We start from the raw sequence: 20275 nt of genomic DNA, 5'->3' as shown, positions 1-20275 counted from the left end.
GGAAGTCATTGCCTAAAATTTTCGGGAAGTCCTTAATCTTAGATAATATTTAGTGGTCCATCTTATTACTGTGTTTCAGTGATTCGAAGATTGTGCTTTGAAAAAGTCAGGAATTTGTTCATTAAAATTCATGCTGAGTTACTTTATCCTGATAAACAGAGAACCACATTGATTTTGTTTTCAGATGCAATGGCTGTTAAACCTGAGTATGAGAAGAAATAAAGGAGTTAGTTGTATGACAATGACAAAATGGTACTTCTTGGTTGCACATTATTAACTAATAACTCACCGAATTGACTAAACAAATCTTACCTGATAGCTGGTGTAGTTGTTCCATTATAAGATTGAAAGCAATTTCGTGGGAGGCTGGGAGCTCGACCGCACGATCTATTCTTCTTCCTTTTAAGAGGGCTATTCTGCAACCATATTGAACTGAAGTGTCTGCTGTTAGTTTTTTAGGCCACTGGTGTGAATTTTAATTGGCTAGCAGGTACTAGCCTCTTCTTTTGGGCTCTCACTCAATTTATTATAGGAGGAAGGAGTGAAGTTGTTGCCGCTCTTTTTTTGAAGAAACATAGTCTGACACCTTAGTGTCCTGATGAATCCTTTGCACGAATCTTCAAGAACCCAAAGTTGGATATCATATAGTGTATGGGCTGTTTGGTTACAGGGATTAGGGGGGTTATTCCAGTATAAAATTTGGGATTAAACTTATCCAGTGTTTGGTTGTGGGTGTTAGAACAAAATCAGGATACAATTTATATCAAAATCATGGGATTACCTATCCCATATGGAAGGTGGGATTATCTATCCTGGTTTATTTTCCAGGATATAATTCCGAGATAAACTTGTTTTGAACCAAACGACCCCTTTAAAGTCACAAGGGCACTATTTTCTGATATACAATATTGAGAACGCTCAAGAATCTAGATCGGGATAGTCCTGTGTGGACTGCATTTATGAGTTTTGATTGTTTGTGGCTTAATGCAATAAAGTGATTATCTCGGTACTAACTGCACTTATGTTATCCCTCTATTATAATCTCAGATTAACACCAATTTTGGTCTCTCAATCCATTTAAGATTCACCGTAATGTTTGAGAGCGGATATCAACATGTCATGTTGTGTTGAGTTAGGTTTTCCATAAACAAAAGTGTGGCTGAACCATATGCTCTTTGCCTAAAACCTGTATAAGTGACTGTTGTATACCATACTCTTCAGACATTACATGGTCATGGAGCTTGGCCAATCAGAGGATATAATTGTCATTGATTTGAAGGCACTGTTGGCCTGTTGAGATGAGGCAAACATTTACTTGATGCTGAGAAGAAGAGGCAAGTGAGGAAAACCTCTTCTTGATCCCTGTTCTTTAATGGCTAACTTTTTTATCCCCATAAATTTATTAAAAGTAATATTAGTTGTTCAAAATATTTGACTTTGACGTGCCAATTTTATTGAGCAAGGACTACAAGTTACAAACTTATACTAGTAGTTTATCAATCTTAATCAATAGACCCTTGTGGTCCGGCCCTTCCAGGGACCCCGCGCTGCAGGGTAAGGCTGCGTACAATAGACCCTTATGGTCTGGCTCTTCCCGGGATCCCGCGCAAAACGGGAGGCACCGAGCTGCCCTTTTGTTTGAGCTAATGCGGAGATATTTACCCTGCTGCTGCTTTGTGAATATGGATGCTATATGTGCTTGAAGTCCCAGATGAACTTGTACTTGACGTATGTTGACCTGGAATTTCACAGGGCTCATAATCAAATTTTCAGATATTTATTTTCATAATGTGTAACTGTAGCTCTCAATGGGAAACCAAGAAATTGCAGAAAAGGGAAATAGAAAAAAAGGAGGAGACGGTAAATATAGAAATTGGTCTGTGTATATACTACGTAGTCTTTACTTTTAATTATAAAACTCAATATTCCGAGGTATGTTTGACAGTATACCAACTCCTGATAGAGCAGAGAGCAAGTACGCCAATGATTTATAAGAGATTTTTCTTAGTAGTATGAACAATACGAAAAAGGATCAGTTCATCTATGTCCGTACTACTACTTGTGCTGTGTGCTCAAGTCTTCGAACAATATAGAAGGAGAATTTAATAGGGAAGTCAATAGTCGTAAGTGGACTAGAGTTTGCAGTATTTTCTATTAGAGAAATAGTAGGGTAGAAAGGAGTTAGATTTTTTTTTTTTTACCATACTATTTTTTATTAGTTATACATTGTTGTTATAAAGCTGTCCCTAGAATTATGGATGACAGTCTATTTTGATTTTGCGTTATCGGCGTGTTTATCGACTAGCAAAAATAGAACAGTGAGTATATAAATTTAAATCTTATTGGTTTGAAACTCTTAAGGAATTTAGACTATATTAAAAAAGTCTACATTTTAGTCCAAAATATTGTTGGATAATACTCCTAATGGTTAAGTCTAATCCATCTTGAGCTGCAATTAACAGCCCACTTTATTAATCTAACGCTCGAGTTTGTATCATGATCAAGTGACATGGCGTGTCAAATCTAATAAATAAGCTAATGATATTATGCCACATTGTTAAAATGACACAATATGACAAATCAAATAATAAAAAGTCAATAATTAAGAACATTTAAAATGTACAAGTGACCCAAGATTCACCAATCAAAAAAAAGCATGTTCTCGTCACACCTCCTCTCTTTAACAATTACAAGTAGGGTACTCCATCAGCTGAAAGGATCATTAGAAAGTACAAGTAGCAACTGAGAATCTTGCAAAATAAATACTTCTAAGTATTTCTCCATAAGTTGCAAACATTCAAGCATTTATATACAAAGTTTCAAACATCCAAAATGATCTAACGACTCTATGAATTAAATTCTTTTTACATCAGATCGATACTAACTTGCCTATTCGTGAGGATTAACAAATTGTTCATGAGATAAATTCAAGGTAAAAACTCTTAAGCTCTTGAATTAAACCAAATTCAAATCTAACTCAATCGGCACTTGGATCTAGTTTTGAAGAGGAAAATTAGAGGAGTCTCTCTTTAAATTTAAGTCACTCTAGAGTTTATAACCCTCCTAATTTCTTGAAATCAAATATCACAATTTACTGTCTTATCTTGTCTTAATTTCTGAGGCACAAATATTTGTGTTACAGTAAGCACTTGATAGCTAGAAATTTTCAGAAGTAAATAGGGTGGCAACTTCGTACCGGTTATTTTCTAAGGATAAGGAGAAGAAACTGGATTCGGAGATTTTCCCTGAGAAAATCTAGCCAAATGTCGGACACGCTTTTTTCCCGCGGTCTTGTGCTGGTTAACAACACGCATGATGTTTTATTCTTGAAAAAGTCAACAGCACGAGTCCACTGTCCTTTCCCAGTTACATGCAAAGGTCAAAATTCTGGTAAATACTTAGAAATTATTAATAATTAAATTAGTAATTCGATATTTTTTAAATAAAAAAAAATGGATGAAGCCCCACGTAGAAAGAAACTTGCCCAATCAGAACATTTAATAATGGGAACCGGTCAATGCTTAAATACGTACTAAATACTGTAGTGTGGTGAATACCGAGTCCTGTACCACTTGGAATGTTCAATGCAATTTCTCATCTACTTACTTTGTTTAGTTTCTGTTCGGCCAATCCTGTGGCTTTTCCTGAAGCCAATGTTTCTCTGAATAATGGTGTTTTAATCACCTTGAAAATTCCAGGAAATTTCTTTTCTGCTGCATTTTCTTGGTAACTCCCCAAAATACCATGTATCTTGGGGTTGGGTCTCGATTTTTTCCGTTTAGTTTTTTCAGGTAATTGTCGAGCACAGTCAACAAAGCTTTTGATCTTTGAGTTGGCTTGTCCAAATTTGCCAATTCTTGGCAACACTTGCAGCACTTAATCAGGTAAGCTATTTCATTGCTTGAATTTTGGTTGACTTACACAAGTCTTGCTGATACTGTTTCTGCTCCCTATTGCTTCAAATGAACGGATAAACATAACCCATAAATTACTTTTCTTGATCTTGCCTATTTTGCATCACATGCTCTTGTAAAGGTTTCCTTTGTTACAATTGAGAAAATTCTTATCAAAATTTCAACTTCTGTATTCTCAAGCAAAATGATGGTTAAAATTTTGTATCCAGAGCTGTAGCAAGAATATTTTGTGTGCTTTTTGACTTTTGAATTGGTGGTCTGACTTGCATCCTTGGAAACCATAATGAAGGTTTCTTGAGACAAGATGAAGCAAAGTCAAGGCTTTTCCTCCAGTGGAATTATTACTTTGCTAGATTGACTGTAGAGTTTCTATATTGATCACATGGGATAGCCTCGACTCTGGTCCTTGAGTGTTTTTTCCTGAGTGAAAGTAAGATGCCAGATGTGATTAGTGCTTCTGCTTTCGGTCCATTTGCGGATCTCCTCTCTTCAATTATAGAGTCCATCATTGAAGTAGTACTTTCTACCAAGAATGTCTTTATAGAGAAGAAGAGTTTTGCAGAACTTTCAGCTTATCTGAATCGAATTGTTCCTCTTCTTAAGGAGTTTAACAGGAAGAACATTACTGATTCCAAAAGCTGGGAAAATGTTTTAGAAATTCTTAACCGACAGATAGTGGATGCGAGACAGCTAATCTCGGATTGCAGTAAGAAAAACAAGGTCTATCTCTTAATGAGTTGTCGATCTATTGCAAAGCGCATAGAGAATATCACCAGGGAAATTAGCCGTGCATTAACTTGCATTCCTTTAGCTTCTCTTGATGTTTCTTCGGGTATAAAGGAAGAGATTGTCCAGCTGATCGACAGCATGCGTACAGCAGAATTTAGAGCAGCCATAGCTGAAGAAGAGATTTTAGAGAAGATAGAGTCGGGTATACAACAGAGAAATGTTGATCGCTCCTACGCCAACAATTTGTTAGTTTTAATTGCGGAGGCCGTTGGAGTTTCAACTGAAAGCTCTGCATTAAGAAGAGAATTCGAAGAATTCAAAAGTGAAATAGACAATGCACGGTTAAGGAAAGATCAGGCTGAAGCCCTGCAGATGGACCAAATAATTGCTCTTCTAGAAAGGGCAGATGCTGCAACATCCCGCCAGGAAAAAGAAAAGAAGTACTTCACTAAGCGGAAATCCTTGGGCAGTCAACCTTTGGAACCACTTCTGTCATTTTATTGCCCAATCACTCGTGATGTTATGACTGATCCTGTTGAGACTCCTTCAGGGCATACGTTTGAAAGGAGTGCAATAGAGAAGTGGTTGGCAGAGGGAAATTTGTGTCCTATGACATCTACTCCTTTGAACAATACAATGTTGCGGCCTAATAAAACTCTGCGGCAGTCAATCGAGGAATGGAAAGACCGAAATACAATGATTACTATCGCTTCCATGAAATTGAAACTATCATCCACCGGGGAGGAAGAAGTTCTCAATTGCCTGGAACAGCTAAGGGATCTTTGTGAGCAAAGAGAAATACACCGAGAATGGGTTATTATGGAGGATTATATTCCTATTCTGATCAAGCTACTGGGTTCGAAAAGTAGGGATATCAGGAATCTTGTTCTTGAGGTGCTCTGCGTACTAGCAAAGGATGGTGATGATGCTAAGGTACTTATTCTTTTGAATTTTTTTAGGTTTTTCAATGTGTTCTCTTTTCCTTGAGAGGCTGCTAAGATCACCTTGTCTCTGCTTTCTATATGTTGTGAGATCATTAATCTCTCAAATTGTTGGGAGTTGGAATTTGAAAGCATTATATGTGTTAAAAGTTGACACTAAGTTCAAGTCTCAATTTTGAGCTTGTGAAAAAAGGCTGACCAAAGATATTGACTTTGTTCATATGCATCTGGAGATGTGAACCATGGTTGGGGCACAACAATTTGAGTATCATTGCAAGCCCAAGAGGGTATTGACAGTTTAGAGAGCCCACATAGGATGTGAGTACCACAGTCCAATTTGGTGCAATGTGGAACTCACACAATTTTTTTTAAATAAAATAACTTAAAGTGATTGGGTATGAGTATGAGATCAACTCTTGCCCAATTCGGTCAGAAATGGCATCTGATTGTGCCATATGAAAGGCTGCCGTTAGTTCAAGTTAACTGCTGCTCAAATGCAATGAGGATTTCTCAAAGCTAATTACTGATGAGAGACATATTGTGCCAAAATGCATACAACCTATATAAGGTATTTGCTTTAAAGAGAGAGAGAGAGAGCCAAGATATATCATTTGCCTTTAGGTTAAAAACTTTTCATTTTTGGGCTTGTGGAAATTAGCATGTAGAAGTCTGATGGTTCATTATATGTTGCTTCCACGTCCTTTCTAACAGCTCTGTATGATTCTAGATCTGGCAATTTCATAGGCCTACCTATTGATTTGACGTGGGATATGCAGGAGAATATCACATCCGCCATATTAAAAAGCACGAGGAATGTGATATATGATGCAAAATTTTGTAGTTCAAACCTCTGCACAGTTAACATCTATCAGGAGAGTATGTCTCTCCGTGTGCATGTATTTGTATTTCCCCTGAGCCCAGGGGTGGCTTAACAGATCTCGTGGCCTAAGGCGAAACCATATTCGGAGGCCCTTAATCCCAGTATAATCCCACTAGTGGGATCTGGGGAGGGTAGTTTGTACGCAGACCTTACCCCTACCCTGGAGTAGAGAGACTGTTTCCGATAGACCCTCGGCTCCCTCCCTCCAAGAACTCCCCACCTTGCTCTTGGGGTGACTCGAACTCACAACCTCTTGGTTGGAAGTGGAGGGTGGTCACCACTAGAGCAACCCACTCTTGTCAAATATACTAATTAATGAGGGAAGAAAATTATCATAATTTATAAATTTATTGTATAAAATAACCTCAATCAAGTAACAAAAAATATACTGTAACACTTTTTTTATTCTAATTATTTATATAAATTATATAATATATAATAGTAACAATAATAATAAGAATTTAAAATAAATTTGGGGGCCTTCAAAATTTGGGGGCCTAAGGCAATGGCCTCACTGCCCAAAGCCTTAATATCACTTCTATTCAAACACACAACGAATACAACATGTGTCAACTTCAATTGTATTCGTTATACTTATGGTTTTGGACACATGATGTTGAAATGTCATGCTTCTTGCAAAGTCTGGATTCAGCTCCAATGCAATGTCAACTAAGAGCTCAGTTATTTCTTTGGTATCCAATTGCACCAGTTAGTAAACGGGCATGAAGACAATTACTTGCATATCGAATAAGATCAAAATCAGTTAATTTTAATCACGCTCAGAGATTATAATATCACATACCTGCAAACTTGATTTTAAATGAGTTGGTGAAGGATCTCACATGAAGTGTATTGCAGGAAAGAATTGCTGAAGTTGACAAATCATTGGAATCTATTGTCCACTCACTTGGGCGTCGCATTGGCGAAAGGAAGTCATCGGTGGCATTGTTACTGGAACTGTCAAATTGTAAGTCAGTTCAGGAGTCCATTGGGAAAGTTCAAGGTTGCATACTTCTGTTAGTTACTATGTCAACCTGTGATGACAACAAAGCTGCCAAAGATGCAAGGGACATTTTGGAGAACATTTCATTTTCTGATGACAATGTTATCCTGATGGCCAAGGCTAACTATTTCAAGTACTTGTTGCAACGTCTTTCTTCAGGTTAGTTTCTCAATCATATTAACTTCTTTGACCTCTGACAACACCGACACTTTTCTGATGTGAGCTCTTAGTTTTTGGTTAGATAAGTTGAAACCTGAGCATGGTTAACTTTGTCGCAGTTGCCGCATCTTTCTCTCAGTTTGCATTAATAACCAAGATTTGGGGCCTGATGGGAACAGTTTTTTTACTTTGTTTAAATTCATAATCTTTTCACATTGTGATAAACTTAACCATAATGGAGGATGGAGTCAGAACAAATTTCAGCTTTATACCGATAGGAGTATTACTTGTTATGTAATCTAGTCCTCTCCTTTTAAGCAAGCACTGTAGATCTTTGAGATTGTATAATTTATTAAAGATAGTTCCTGTGCTACAAATTGAGTTTGTATGCCTCCTTATGTTCTATCATGGAAATTTTAAAAAATAAAATGTCTCCGGCTTTTACCAAATGTATACATATAAGCAAAGCTAGATTTACTCATTTTTGGTTAAATTGGTTCCATACTTTTTATAGAGCGTAGAAAACTCCGTTTCTTTGTAATGGTAGTAGGGCATCAGTTATAAGTTGTCAATAGCATCTGTTTTTTCTCAATATAATGTTGCTGAAAGTGGCCAGTACATTTTAGAAATTTTACAGTTTTGTCCACTAATAGGAGTGATGACAAAAGAACTCAATGTGAATAGTTGGACACACAATTGAGTAGAAGGGCAAAATTTATGTTCAACAGTTTCTTGCATCAGACTTGCTCTACATTTTTTCTTAGTTATGGAGTACACAAATCATTACCATTTCTTACCTCCTTCTCCTAACTAACAGGATGCAGTGATGTGAAGCTCCGAATGGCAAAGACCTTAGGAGAGATGGAGTTGACAGATCATAATAAGTCATGTCTATTTGAGGAAGGAGTTCTACATTCCCTTCTTTCCTTGCTGTCACATGGTGAAATTGAAGTGAAACAAGCTAGCGTCAAAGCCCTTCTAAACCTCTCTAGTTTACCAAAGAATGGACAGGAGATGATCAGACAAGGTGTTATGCGTCCACTGCTTGATACGCTGTACCGTCACTCATCTTCCCAAAGTCTGCGGGAACTTGTAGCAGCCACTATTACAAGTCTTGCCTTCTCCTCTGCAAACAGTGAAACACAGGTTTCACTCCTTGATACTGATGAAGATATTTTTGAACTTTTTTCCGTAGTTAACTTGAGTGGTCCAGCTGTGCAGCAAAGCATTCTCCAGGCTTTCTACGCCATGTGCAAGTCTCCGTTTGCCGCTAGTGTCAAGGCCAAGCTAGCACAGGTATTCACCTCTTAGGAAAGAAGTAGTTTTCCTTCTGAGTGATAGAATATACTGTCATCACGAAATTTACTTACACTTTTTACCCAAATAAGCTCACCCATTTGAGTAAGCAACACCAGATGTGGTAACCATAACTTGTTTGTGAAAGTTAACTGAGTTAGTTAGTTTTCAGCCTTCTTGAACCTTGAAAATAAGATGTTGGAATAATCAGTATCATTAGACAGCAATATAGAATTCCTTACTGTGGAAAAGGCCTTAAAACTCATGCTTAGCTGTAAGGGCTGACAGTATTACAGGTTTATGTGATTACATTATGATTCTTACCATTCATTTTACTTTTACTTTTTGATGCTCCTGCTTTCAAGCTCCTGGATGCTAAAGGATTTTTGAATACTTCCACACAATATTTCATGAATTCTATGAAATTTGCCTTCAAAAGCTTGAAACTGCAAAATGTAAAATCGTTTTCTGGCCTGCTCTTTAGTTTTGTCAATCGGAGATGCTATCAGTCCTAGATTGAACTAGAATTAGCGACTCCCTTCATTTTATTAGAATGGTGTGGTCAAAAGTAAGGCCCATTCTGCCCAAACATGGGGTTTATTTCCTAATGCAAAAGTTGATCACTTCCCAAATTGGAAACTTAAATCATTGATCCAATTTTTCTATTGTATAGTTAAACACAACCCACTTATGCACTGCCCTAAATGGAAGCACATTGACATGTAGGTTGTGCTCTGCACTTTACACATTTTCTGCTATCTTTATGGTTCACCACTTAAAATATTGGAGGAATTAGTATTCTTACTTAAGTATTTTATGTGTATTTTTTTCATTCAACACTGATAATGTTGCATCCACAGAGCTCAGCTGTCCAAGTGCTAGTGCAATTCTGTGAGCATGGAAATTCAGATGTACGGTCAGATGCAGTCAAATTATTCTGTTGCTTGATTGAAAATGCTGATGAAGCTGTGATCCAGGAGCACGTGGAACAAAGGTTCATTGAAACATTACTTAAGATCATCAAGACTTCTCAGGACGAAGAAGAGATTGCTTCTGCAATGGGGATTATCTCTAACCTTCCCAAATCTCCTCAACTCTCTGAGTGGCTTTTCGCAGCGGAAGGACTTCCAATCATTTTCAGCTTTCTTCCCGACATAAAGCATAAAAATCCCTGTAAGCTTCAATTGGTAGAAAATGCTGCTGGGGCATTATGCCATTTCACATTGTCAATAAACCAGCAAACACAGAAGATAGCTGGCATTGTCCCCAATCTAGTACGGCTGCTAGATGTAGGAACAAGCTTGACAAAAGAACGAGCTGCAATTTCTCTTGCACAGCTCTCAGAGAATTCACAAACACTGAGTCGCCCAATCCCAAAGCGTCGGGGATTATGGTGCTTCTCAGCTGCACAAGTAGAACTTTGCCCTGTTCACCGAGGGATATGCACACTAGAAACTTCGTTTTGTTTGATAGAGGCTGGTGCAGTGGGACCTCTGGTGAGGGTTCTTGCGGATCCAGATCCTGGAGCCTGTGAAGCTTCTTTAGATGCCTTATTGACTTTGATTAGGGATGAAAAACTTCAAAATGGCGCGAAAGTTCTTGCTGAAGAAAATGCCATACCATCAATGATAAAACTACTAGATAGTCCTTCCCCCAGATTGCAACAAAAGGTTCTGAATTCATTAGAAAGAATTTTTCGGTTGCTGGAATACAAGCAGAAGTATGGATCCTCTGCTCAGATGCCCTTAGTTGACTTGACACAACGCGGAAGTAGCAACATCAAATCCTTAGCAGCAAAGGTACTTGCTCAGTTGAATGTGCTTCATGATCAGTCCTCTTATTTCTAGTGGCCTAACCATGATCATTAAGGGCACATAGTCCAATTAGTTGAAGAAATTGGTTAGAGTTAGATTTCGACTAAAGCAAGATTTATCTTGCCTAGGCATAAACACTCCAGCTTAATGAGAAGAACCTCAGTTAGGAAGGCATGAGTTTGAGGTAGTGAAGATGGCAAGGTAGCTCTGGTTTCGGTGAAATGCAAAGCCCTTGCATCTGATATTTTGTGTTGCGTTCTGGCAAATGGCAATGCTGTAACATTCAGGTCTGCAAGTAATATAATTCTTTAAAAAAAAAAGTGGTTACTCAAGTCCTTTTTTGTAATATATGTCGAGAATTCTTTAGTCATTCAAGTCATAGCCAATTGATTCAGCTGTAATATATTCTGAATTCATTATTGTTGAAAATCAAAGCTTATTGATTCTTTTATTCCTTGCTACACTTGATTGTCATGAGCTTAGAGGACAGTCTCGATATGTTTTTGCATTGTTTTTCAGTTTCCCTTGTTCAGCTAGTGTTCCGGTCTTCCAGCCAACATTTGAATCTCAGTTTGAGTCTTTTCCCTCATTCAAATTATTGATTTTTCTTACTAAAGTTCAACAGCATTTGGAATGCAAGCTATCCTTTCTGTTTCCATTCACTGGAATATTTTGTACTCCTAATAGTCTAACTATTTCGATGTTATAACGGGATATCCCTTCTACATGAACTCGTGATTAAAAATCGAAAGAACCCTGATCATTCCAAAAGTTATAAGCGTTACATACTAATTTTTGTCTATATCAATTATCAAAGTCAACTCCCTATGCCACCTATATAAACTTGCTCACATGTTCGGTCCCATGTCCGGATAGAGGAAGTGACCGTCAATTAACGATGAATCTTCACAATACAAATTACGGATTAAATGGAGTGATATGTTTAGCAAGGATTCGCGATCCCGAGATTGAGATGATGTTGTTGTATCAAAAGTCAATTTACCACCACCTCTCTCCCATCTGAAAAAAATTAAAGAAAGCGTTTCCAATGCCACATAATTTAATATATAGTAGTATAATTTAGCTATATTTTTATGTACTAAGTTGCACTTAGGAGGCGTGAAATCCAAGCATGAAACTGCAGTTATTTGGAATCTCCGATATATGCAACTTTTAACACCATTTAAATCTCTTCTAAGGTAGATTTTTGCATAATTAGTTTAGTTTCAAAATCGTGCGAGTTGGTCTTCGGAAATTTCTTGGTAATAAAAAAAAATAAGAAGATTTTGCATGGTGCATTGACGCATCATTCATTTCTTATGAACCAACTGAAACAAATACACGCCCACACTCTACGAAATGGCATTGACTTCACCCAATTCTTGATCACTAAGCTTATTGAAATCCCAAATATCCCGTACGCCCACAAAGTGTTCGATAATATTCCTAGACCAGCTGTCTTCCTCTACAACAAGCTCATTCAAGCCTATTCTTCCCATGGCCTTCCCAGCCAGTGTTTTTCTCTCTATATCCAGATGCGCCGGCAAGGCTGCTCCCCTAATCCACACTCCTTCACTTTCCTCTTCGCCGCATGCACCAACCGTTCCAGCCCCATACAAGGCCAAATGTTCCATGTCCATTTCGTCAAATGGGGTTTCAAATTTGACATTTACGCCTTAACTGCATTAGTTGACATGTATGCTAAAATGGGTCTGTTGCCTGCCGCGCGGAAGCTCTTCGATGAGATGGAAATGAAGGATGTGCCCACTTGGAATTCTTTGATTGCAGGGTATGCCAAGAATGGAAATGTGGAAGAAGCTTTCAAATTGTTTTCAGCAATGCCTTCAAGGAATGTGATTTCCTGGACTGCAATGATCTCAGGCTATTCGCAAAACGGGAAGTATGCAAATGCACTAGCTGTCTACAAGGAAATGGAGAGAGATAGAGGGGTAAAGCCTAATGAAGTCACAATTGCTAGTGCGCTTCCAGCTTGTGCAAATCTTGGAGCGTTGGAGGTTGGGGAGAAAATTGAAGCTTATGCAAGAGCAAATGGATACTTTAAGAATATGTTTGTCTGCAATGCTGTGGTTGAAATGTATATGAAATGTGGTAGAATTGATAGGGCAATGCAACTCTTTCACGAGATTGGTAGGAGGAGGAACTTGTGTTCTTGGAATACCATGATCATGGGGTTAGCTGTCCATGGAAAAGGCGATGAAGCTCTTAAGCTTTTCGACCAAATGCTGGTAAGCCTTTGCAAATATTATCTTAAGTTCTTTGAACATCCAATTACAGCAAGCAAGAATGAGCTTTGATAGTGGGAATTTATATGATTGTGCTACTGTTGATACAGGGAGAAGGAAATGCACCTGATGATGTAACATTTGTAGGAGCAATCTTAGCATGCACACATGGAGGCATGGTAGCAAAGGGCTGGGAACTCCTCAGTTTGATGGAGCAAAGATTCTCCATAGCTCCAAAGTTGGAACATTATGGCTGTATGGTTGATCTCTTAGGCCGGGCTGGGAAACTGCAGGAAGCTTATGATCTCATACAGAGTATGCCAATGAGACCAGATTCGGTTATATGGGGAACTTTGCTTGGAGCCTGCAGCTTCCATGGGAATGTTGAACTGGCTGAGAAAGCAGCCGAGTTCCTTTCTGTGTTGGAGCCGTGGAATCCTGGAAATTATGTTATTCTCTCAAACATCTATGCAAGAGCTGGCCGATGGGATGGTGTTGCAAGGTTAAGGAAACTGATGAAGTCCTCCCAGATTACAAAAGCAGCAGGGTACAGCTTCATTGAGGAGGGAGGTGATATTCATAAGTTTATAGTAGAGGACAAATCCCACCACAAATCAAATGAGATATATGCACTGCTTGATTTAGTCACGACTATATTAAAGTTTGATGAAAGCAACATTGATATTAATTTGGATTCTATTGTTGAATAAATTTTTTGGTGATAACCTGAATAGTTTTTGGACCTACATTTCTCATTCCTGTTATGTCTAGAGCAACAAGTGATTCCTGCTCCACCTACTCAAATTACGCAAAACCTAATGTAATTAAAACTTGGTTAACATTTTAAGCTATACATGTTTCTGAAAATTAGGGGATTGTAAGGCTTTGAAATGTACAGCTTTCTCTTTCCAAAAGAGGGAAGAAAAGAATAGGGAAACAACAATAGCTTTGGGTGAGGAGATGCATAATTTCAAGCACACACCAGAAAAGGTCGCCTTAAGTTCATCTACTGCAAGATGGCAGAGTCAATAATAAATGAATAATACAAACTAGAATCTGTGATACATGAAACCCTCTTAGAAAGGATCAGGGGAAAAACACCAGGTTTTGCTTCAGAGACTTTGAATTTTTTGATAACAAAAGACCACCCAATGCATGTGATCAAAGGCTATATAGCTAGCAGAGTTCCTAAACATATTTTACCCCTAAAAAGATTTTGAGTTTCCGAACAATATACATTTAATACCCACCTAACTTGCACATCAGCTCAAAGCAAACATCCTTTAATCAATAAAATCGAGCATTTCCGAGATGAATACATTATGCAGCTTTTAGTTTAGTTCTCCATCTTCTTCTCCTCCCCACAAATTTGAGGACTTCGTCAATAAGAATAACAGGGGCAGAAAGCAAGATGACTAGAAGCCATTCACTTAGGCTCAGTGGGACAATACCAAATATATCTGCTAGGAAAGGAATATAGAGTATCAGGAAATGCAGGCCAAACGAGATTGACATTGCAACAAGAAGCCAAGGGTTTCTCCAAGGTGGCATTTTGATCAAGCTGTTGTCTTCAGAGAGAGCATTGAGAGAATTAAACATCTCGATTGCCACCAGGACAGAGAGTGACAAAGTCATGGCCTTCACTTTACCAACAGTAAAGTAGTCACAAGGGTGTGAAAAAGTAATCAGGCGGTTACCAGCCATGAACGGACTCACAGTGAAATTTGGCCATGCGGAGCATTCACCCCAGTTGCGAAGCTGTGATAGTTCAACTAGTGTGTGGCCATCACTCACAAGATCAATACCAAGGAAAGAAGCCTGAGTATACCACACTATAAATATGCCAACAGTTGCAATGCCCACATAAGAACCAATGACCTGAAAATATCACAGAAACCAGAATGTAAATTGCAGCTTAGCTTATCGATAAGTTTACTCAATATATTTAAGATCAGATGAACATGTGATAAAAAGTTATAGTTGGTTGCTTAGATAACAGAGCATCCCATTTCTCTCTTTGGTGTATCCACTTCTTTTATTAAGCAGCTTATAACAGTTGTTACTTTTCCAGAGAAGTGATCTAGATGGATAAACATATTTTCCTTGATTGCACTGTTATTTTGGAGAATATATAAGCTGAATGGTAGAGCTGATTTTTTATATAGTATAACAGGGGTGAACCACATGGCCAGGAAAATGTTGCAGCACGCACAGCCTGTGCCGTTGATACTTCTAGTCAAATTAGGCCTTCTCAATCACTAGTACTTTCTTCACCTACTTATTGGAGAATAATAAAGTGTAAAAAAACTTAGGGACAAAACTGAAAGAAATAAAGCAGATTCATTTCTACCTATTGGAGAAAAATGAAGAAGTAACTAATAGAACTTAGAGGGGAAATTGGAAGAAATAGTGATACCATATAGCGGAAGAAAACCCAGGAGTTTATTAGAGCATCATTGCTCTTCCTAGGTGGTTTCTGCATTATGTCAACATCAGCAGGGTTAAATCCGAGAGCCGTAGCAGGTGGGCCATCTGTTACCAAATTTACCCAGAGCAACTGCACGGCTATCAAACATTCTGGTATGCCCAAAGCAGCAGTCAAGAAAATGGAGATGACCTCACCAACGTTAGATGATATCATATATCTGCACCAAAGAATAATAAAGATGAAATTAAGGAAGAAAAAAGCATGATTAATCTAGGAATAATCAAATACTCACTACCAAAATCACAAGACTAACCTGATGAAGGCCTTCATGTTATTGTAGATCGAACGTCCCTCTGCAACAGCAGAGACTATAGTACTGAAATTGTCATCTGCCAGAACCATATCAGAAGCTTCTTTTGCAACCTAAACATATTATTCTCTGATCAGCTAATTAATACAATGACCAATAAGTTAACATATTTAGGAAAACTTCACATGCAGGGTGCACAATCATGGTAACTTCTGAAGATTTAGATGATAAACTTAGAGTCATAGCATGACGGCAATCCCTCAGAAGACCTCAGTACTTTACTATTCCAAGTGTATTTTAGGTAGTCAACGGTCAAATAATTGCACTGAGAGCATTAATGCAACAATTCAGAAAATGAGTTGCAACAACTACACAAAAAAAAAAGAAGCTTATTTCACCTCAGTTCCTGTGATGCCCATGGCTATTCCAATGTCAGCAAGTTTTAGTGCAGGTGCATCATTGACGCCATCTCCAGTCATTGCAACAACTTCACCCATATCCTTCAGCATCCTTACAATTTCTTGTTTGTGCCTGGGTTCAGCACGAGAAAAGACCTTGCCTCCATCTTTTGACAATATCTCAATTTGCTGCTGAGAGGAAAGTGCCATGAATTCTTTGCCGGTAAAACTACTCCCTCTAAGATTCTCGCCATCAGAAAATAACTGAATTTCCCTGCAAACAGCCTCAGCAGTGGATTTATTATCTCCAGTTATGACCATGATTTTGATCCCAGCCCTTCTGCAGTCATTTACTGCCTTGTGAACTTCCTCACGTGGGGGGTCCTGCATTTCATTCATTTACTCGAACTATTAAGAAAAGAAGGTTCTCTAGTTAGTGATTTATTATTCATGTAAACTTAAAAGTACTCACCCTTAGACCAACAACTCCTACAAAAACTAGATCACTTTCTATGGAGGAGTAGCAGGATGGATCAAGCAGCTTCTTATGGGCAGGATGACTCTCGGCATAATATCCTGAAAGCTCCCCCAAATCATCTTTATATGCCAAGCCCAAGCAGCGCAAACCCTTTGAACTCATCTGCAAGTGTCTCAACAACAATAGTTGCCGACAGGACTCGTCAATGGGAACAGTTGATCCATCTGCAAGTTGAACATATGTACTACGTTCTAGCAAACTCTCAACAGCACCCTAGACAAAACAAGTTTTAATCAGACGTGCACAGATTACCAAGCTAAACTTGTGAACAAGTGATCATTCAACATCAACAGAGAAAAGCTAGGCATTTCCTAAAGTGAATGACATTTCTATGGAACTAAACTCCGCAGAAGCATCTTTTGCAGAAAGAACAGATAACACTTCAAACTGTTGATACCCATTTTGCCACTTTTGGAAACTGAAGAACATTAATAAACATTGAAGATAATGCAGACTCAGTCTCTTGCTAATTGAAATTTTTCTGGGCATGTACAGCCTACAGCACATCAACAAGATAAAAATAAGAACTTTTCTGGCAAGCTGAGTATATCGAAGCCAACAGTCAAATAAAGAAAATATTTTAGAGACCAATTATCTCTAGTTCTACTGTAGTTCGGAGTCTAGTGATACAAATAAAAAACATGTGATTACACTGATTTCACTACAATTTATGTACCATAAATGACATGAGATAACCTTGACAAGTAGTCGATTGCTCCCATTCGGCTCCCGCACAATAACACCCATGGATTTGCGAACACGATCAAATTCCAAGGTTGCAACCCTTTTTGATCTTTTCATCCACCATTCACAGCATCCTATATTTAAATAATAATAATTATTATTATTATTATTTAAAAAAAAAAAAAACTGGTTTGAAATAGTAGCAACTAGATTGATGAATGAAGTAAAGTTATGGTCACCTAATTTAACGGTGTTGCGATCAATCAAATAGCTAGATACAATCTTTGCATTGTGGATCTTGCTTCTCGCTTTGCTATCTGGTACTCCCATCTTTTCCACCAAAACTTTAAGAGCTGCCTCAGTAGGCAATCCAGTTGTTTTGAACAGACGACCATCGCAGAAGACCCCAGCATCATTGCAGATTGCACATATTTCAGCCATAACTAGCAAGTTAGCATCCATATTGTAACAATTCCAGTCAATTATTCTCCCATCCTTAGGATCATACGTAGTCCCTTCGACGCCAAAAGTTCGCCAGGCTGTAGTTTTACCTCCCAATGTAAAGAACTCTGTCACAGACATCTGATTGGTAGTCAAGGTTCCTGTTTTATCTGAACAAATCACAGTTGTGCATCCTAAGGTTTCCACACTTGGAAGTTTCCGCACTATTGCGTTCTTTTGTGCCATTTTCCTTGTACCCAGAGCTAAGCAAGTAGTAATTACAGCAGGGAGACCTTCAGGAATTGCAGCCACTGCAAGAGCAACAGCTATCTTGAAATAATAAGCGCATTTCTCAAATGAGAAACGGATATCTGAAGGCCATCCATCCACAACCTTCCAAGTAAGGAAATATTTGTAATTGATTGCCCACACGACTAGGCAAACAATGCCAATAGCAGATGTAAGCCTATTACCGAATTCATCAAGTTTCTTCTTCAAAGGGGTGTCGCTCTCTTCCATTGATGCATCATGGATTTGTCTTTGGATCTTACCAATTTCTGTGCACATCCCCGTGTCCACAACAATGCAGATGCAGCTACCGTTCACGACTGTAGTTCCAGCAAAAACCATGTTCTCTTTGGCCTGCAATTCACAATCATCCATAGGAAGGGAATCGATGCTTCTAGTAACAGGCATCGACTCCCCTGTCAAAGAACTTTGCTCAACCCTTAGGGTTGAGGATTTTAAAGTGGCAACTCTCATATCAGCTGGCACTTTGTCACCAACTCGCAGATCCACGATATCCCCTGGGACAAGCTCCCTTGCTGGTAAATCTGGTACTAAATATCCATCTCTGAATACCTTAGCAGACTCACCTTGCATCTCTTTTAATGCTTCCAGTGCTTTCTCAGCATTGCTTTCTTGCCAAACTCCGACGATTGCATTGATTACTAAGATCAAGAGGATTACAAAGGGTTCTACATAGGCCTTGAACCCTGAATCTCCAGTCTCATCCTGATGCAGATAAGCTACAACGAATGAGATGAAGGCTGCACCAAGGAGGATCTTAATAAGCATATCATCAAACTGCTCCAAAACAAGCCTCCACAAAGGCTTCCCCTTTTCTTTCTCAAGCTCATTCAAACCATATCTTTCTCGCCTCTTCTCCACCTCATAAGTGCTTAGACCCTTCTCTAATTTTACTTGGTACTCTTTCAGACACTGATCGACAGACCAGGACCATGCAGGGAATGGTTTTTCTTCCATCACGAAATCCCCAATCTAACTTAAATTCCAGAGAAATTATCCTCAATCATCTCATTCCCTGAAAAAAGATACAAGAAATAACAGTTTTGAGTGAAGAAGTACTAGTATTTTAGTGTGCAACCATGGAACCATAAAAGTTAAGCAAATAATTGAGAGTGAAAAGAAAATATTTAGACTTATCCCAAACCAAATAACAGGTGGGGAAAAGATGAAGATTGAATAAGGGGTAATTTACAAAACTGGTTGTTTGATGGCCCAAGTATAGTTGAATGTGATGCCCAGGAAATTGTGCTTTCTAAATAATTCCTCAAGTGAAGATTTTACAGAGTTCTGAGTTCTGTTAAACATTGTTGTTTCTTGTTAAAGAGAAATCCTAAAGATTCTCTGGTTTGGGCTAAGAGGCAAGCAAATCTAATTGTCCATTGCTTGGCAAGAGAGTCTATAAATTGTGCTAGTCCTTTCTATTGGGAGTACCTCCTAGTTTTACTGCAAACTAGTTGGTCGTTGATTCAGTTTAATGAAACTGTTGGTTTTGAGTTTTAAAAAAAAAGATATAAGAGACAAAAAAAAGCAAATCTCCAACTACAACTCTATCAAGTAATAATTGACAGCTTTTATGACACACCTATCAGACCAGAAAAAATCACAGATAAAAGCAAAGCAAAGCAGGGCAGGCAACCAGCATTAAGCCTCAAATAAGTAAAACTAAGAAATGGAGGAAAACAACAGCAGAAACTGCTATGCAGCACTAAAAGAAAACTGAAACCATGCAACGCAAACAACTTTACAAATAAGACAAGAATAGCAGTCTTATAAAAAAGAATCAAAATAAATCATGTACCCACAAATACAATGAAAAAGATTGAAGCTTTAGCAACTGCTAGCAAAAGGGACAAGGAATAACAATGAGTTGGGAAATGTTGTACCTCTTATAAGGAACAAAAGCAGTGGCTTTGAGACAAAGTAACTGACAGATCGGACATAGTATTATACAGAGGAAGAAAATTCTTGGAAACAGACGGCTCAAAATTTTCTTGCTTGCAAAAGTATTCAATTGATTATTTTTCTCTTTCCAGTGAAAAGAAAGAAAGACTGAAGAACACTTACGACTGAGATAACTGCTTTTGCTTTGGAGACTACCAAAAGTAAAGTACTTGTACAGATTTGGATACAGTTACAGGAGAAAAAAACATATATTCAAAATCAAACTGGATAATAGTTGGATTTACCA

The 20275-nt window shown here is 38.2% G+C and overlaps 3 protein-coding genes across 11 annotated transcripts; 2 read left to right on the top strand and 1 right to left on the bottom strand.

The window, feature by feature from the left end:
• Positions 1 to 3151: 3151 nt before the first annotated feature.
• LOC107801278 (U-box domain-containing protein 44) lies at positions 3152 to 11187 on the top strand. 4 transcript variants are annotated; one of them, XM_075238403.1, is made up of 6 exons: positions 3554 to 3884; positions 4204 to 5576; positions 7323 to 7626; positions 8444 to 8772; positions 8848 to 8922; positions 9783 to 11187. In XM_075238403.1, exons 2-6 carry the CDS (start codon positions 4350 to 4352, stop codon positions 10767 to 10769), a joined length of 2922 nt encoding a protein of 973 aa, XP_075094504.1. In that variant the 5' UTR covers positions 3554 to 3884; positions 4204 to 4349; the 3' UTR covers positions 10770 to 11187. The 4 variants fall into 4 exon arrangements, with proteins under 4 accessions (XP_016480059.2, XP_075094504.1, XP_075094503.1 ...); XM_016624573.2 differs by having other exon boundaries at positions 3152 to 3884; positions 8444 to 8922; XM_016624574.2 differs by having other exon boundaries at positions 3647 to 3884; positions 4518 to 5576; positions 8444 to 8922.
• A 734-nt stretch (positions 11188 to 11921) lies between these two features.
• On the top strand, positions 11922 to 13767 carry LOC107801274 (pentatricopeptide repeat-containing protein At5g08510-like). Its single transcript, XM_016624564.2, has 2 exons — positions 11922 to 12982; positions 13090 to 13767. The coding sequence occupies exons 1-2, from the start codon at positions 12056 to 12058 to the stop codon at positions 13687 to 13689; spliced, it is 1527 nt and encodes a 508-aa protein (XP_016480050.1). The 5' UTR covers positions 11922 to 12055; the 3' UTR covers positions 13690 to 13767.
• Positions 13768 to 13972: 205 nt separating this feature from the next.
• LOC107801276 (calcium-transporting ATPase, endoplasmic reticulum-type) lies at positions 13973 to 20275 on the bottom strand. Of its 6 annotated transcripts, none has more exons than XM_016624567.2 (8): positions 19971 to 20275; positions 17577 to 19102; positions 17350 to 17471; positions 16588 to 16866; positions 16116 to 16499; positions 15721 to 15830; positions 15396 to 15624; positions 13973 to 14857 (listed from the first exon to the last, which is right to left on the bottom strand). In XM_016624567.2, exons 2-8 carry the CDS (start codon positions 19042 to 19044, stop codon positions 14300 to 14302), a joined length of 3150 nt encoding a protein of 1049 aa, XP_016480053.2. In that variant the 5' UTR covers positions 19045 to 19102; positions 19971 to 20275; the 3' UTR covers positions 13973 to 14299. The 6 variants fall into 6 exon arrangements, with proteins under 6 accessions (XP_016480053.2, XP_016480057.2, XP_016480054.2 ...); XM_016624571.2 differs by having other exon boundaries at positions 20152 to 20254; XM_016624568.2 differs by having other exon boundaries at positions 19886 to 19984.

The sequence above is a fragment of the Nicotiana tabacum genome, chromosome 19, assembly GCF_000715075.1.
Source record: "Nicotiana tabacum cultivar K326 chromosome 19, ASM71507v2, whole genome shotgun sequence".
In the NCBI taxonomy this organism is placed as follows: domain Eukaryota; kingdom Viridiplantae; phylum Streptophyta; class Magnoliopsida; order Solanales; family Solanaceae; genus Nicotiana; species Nicotiana tabacum.
Note: the sequence above shows the minus strand (reverse complement) of the source record. Positions and strands in the feature narration are given on the sequence as shown.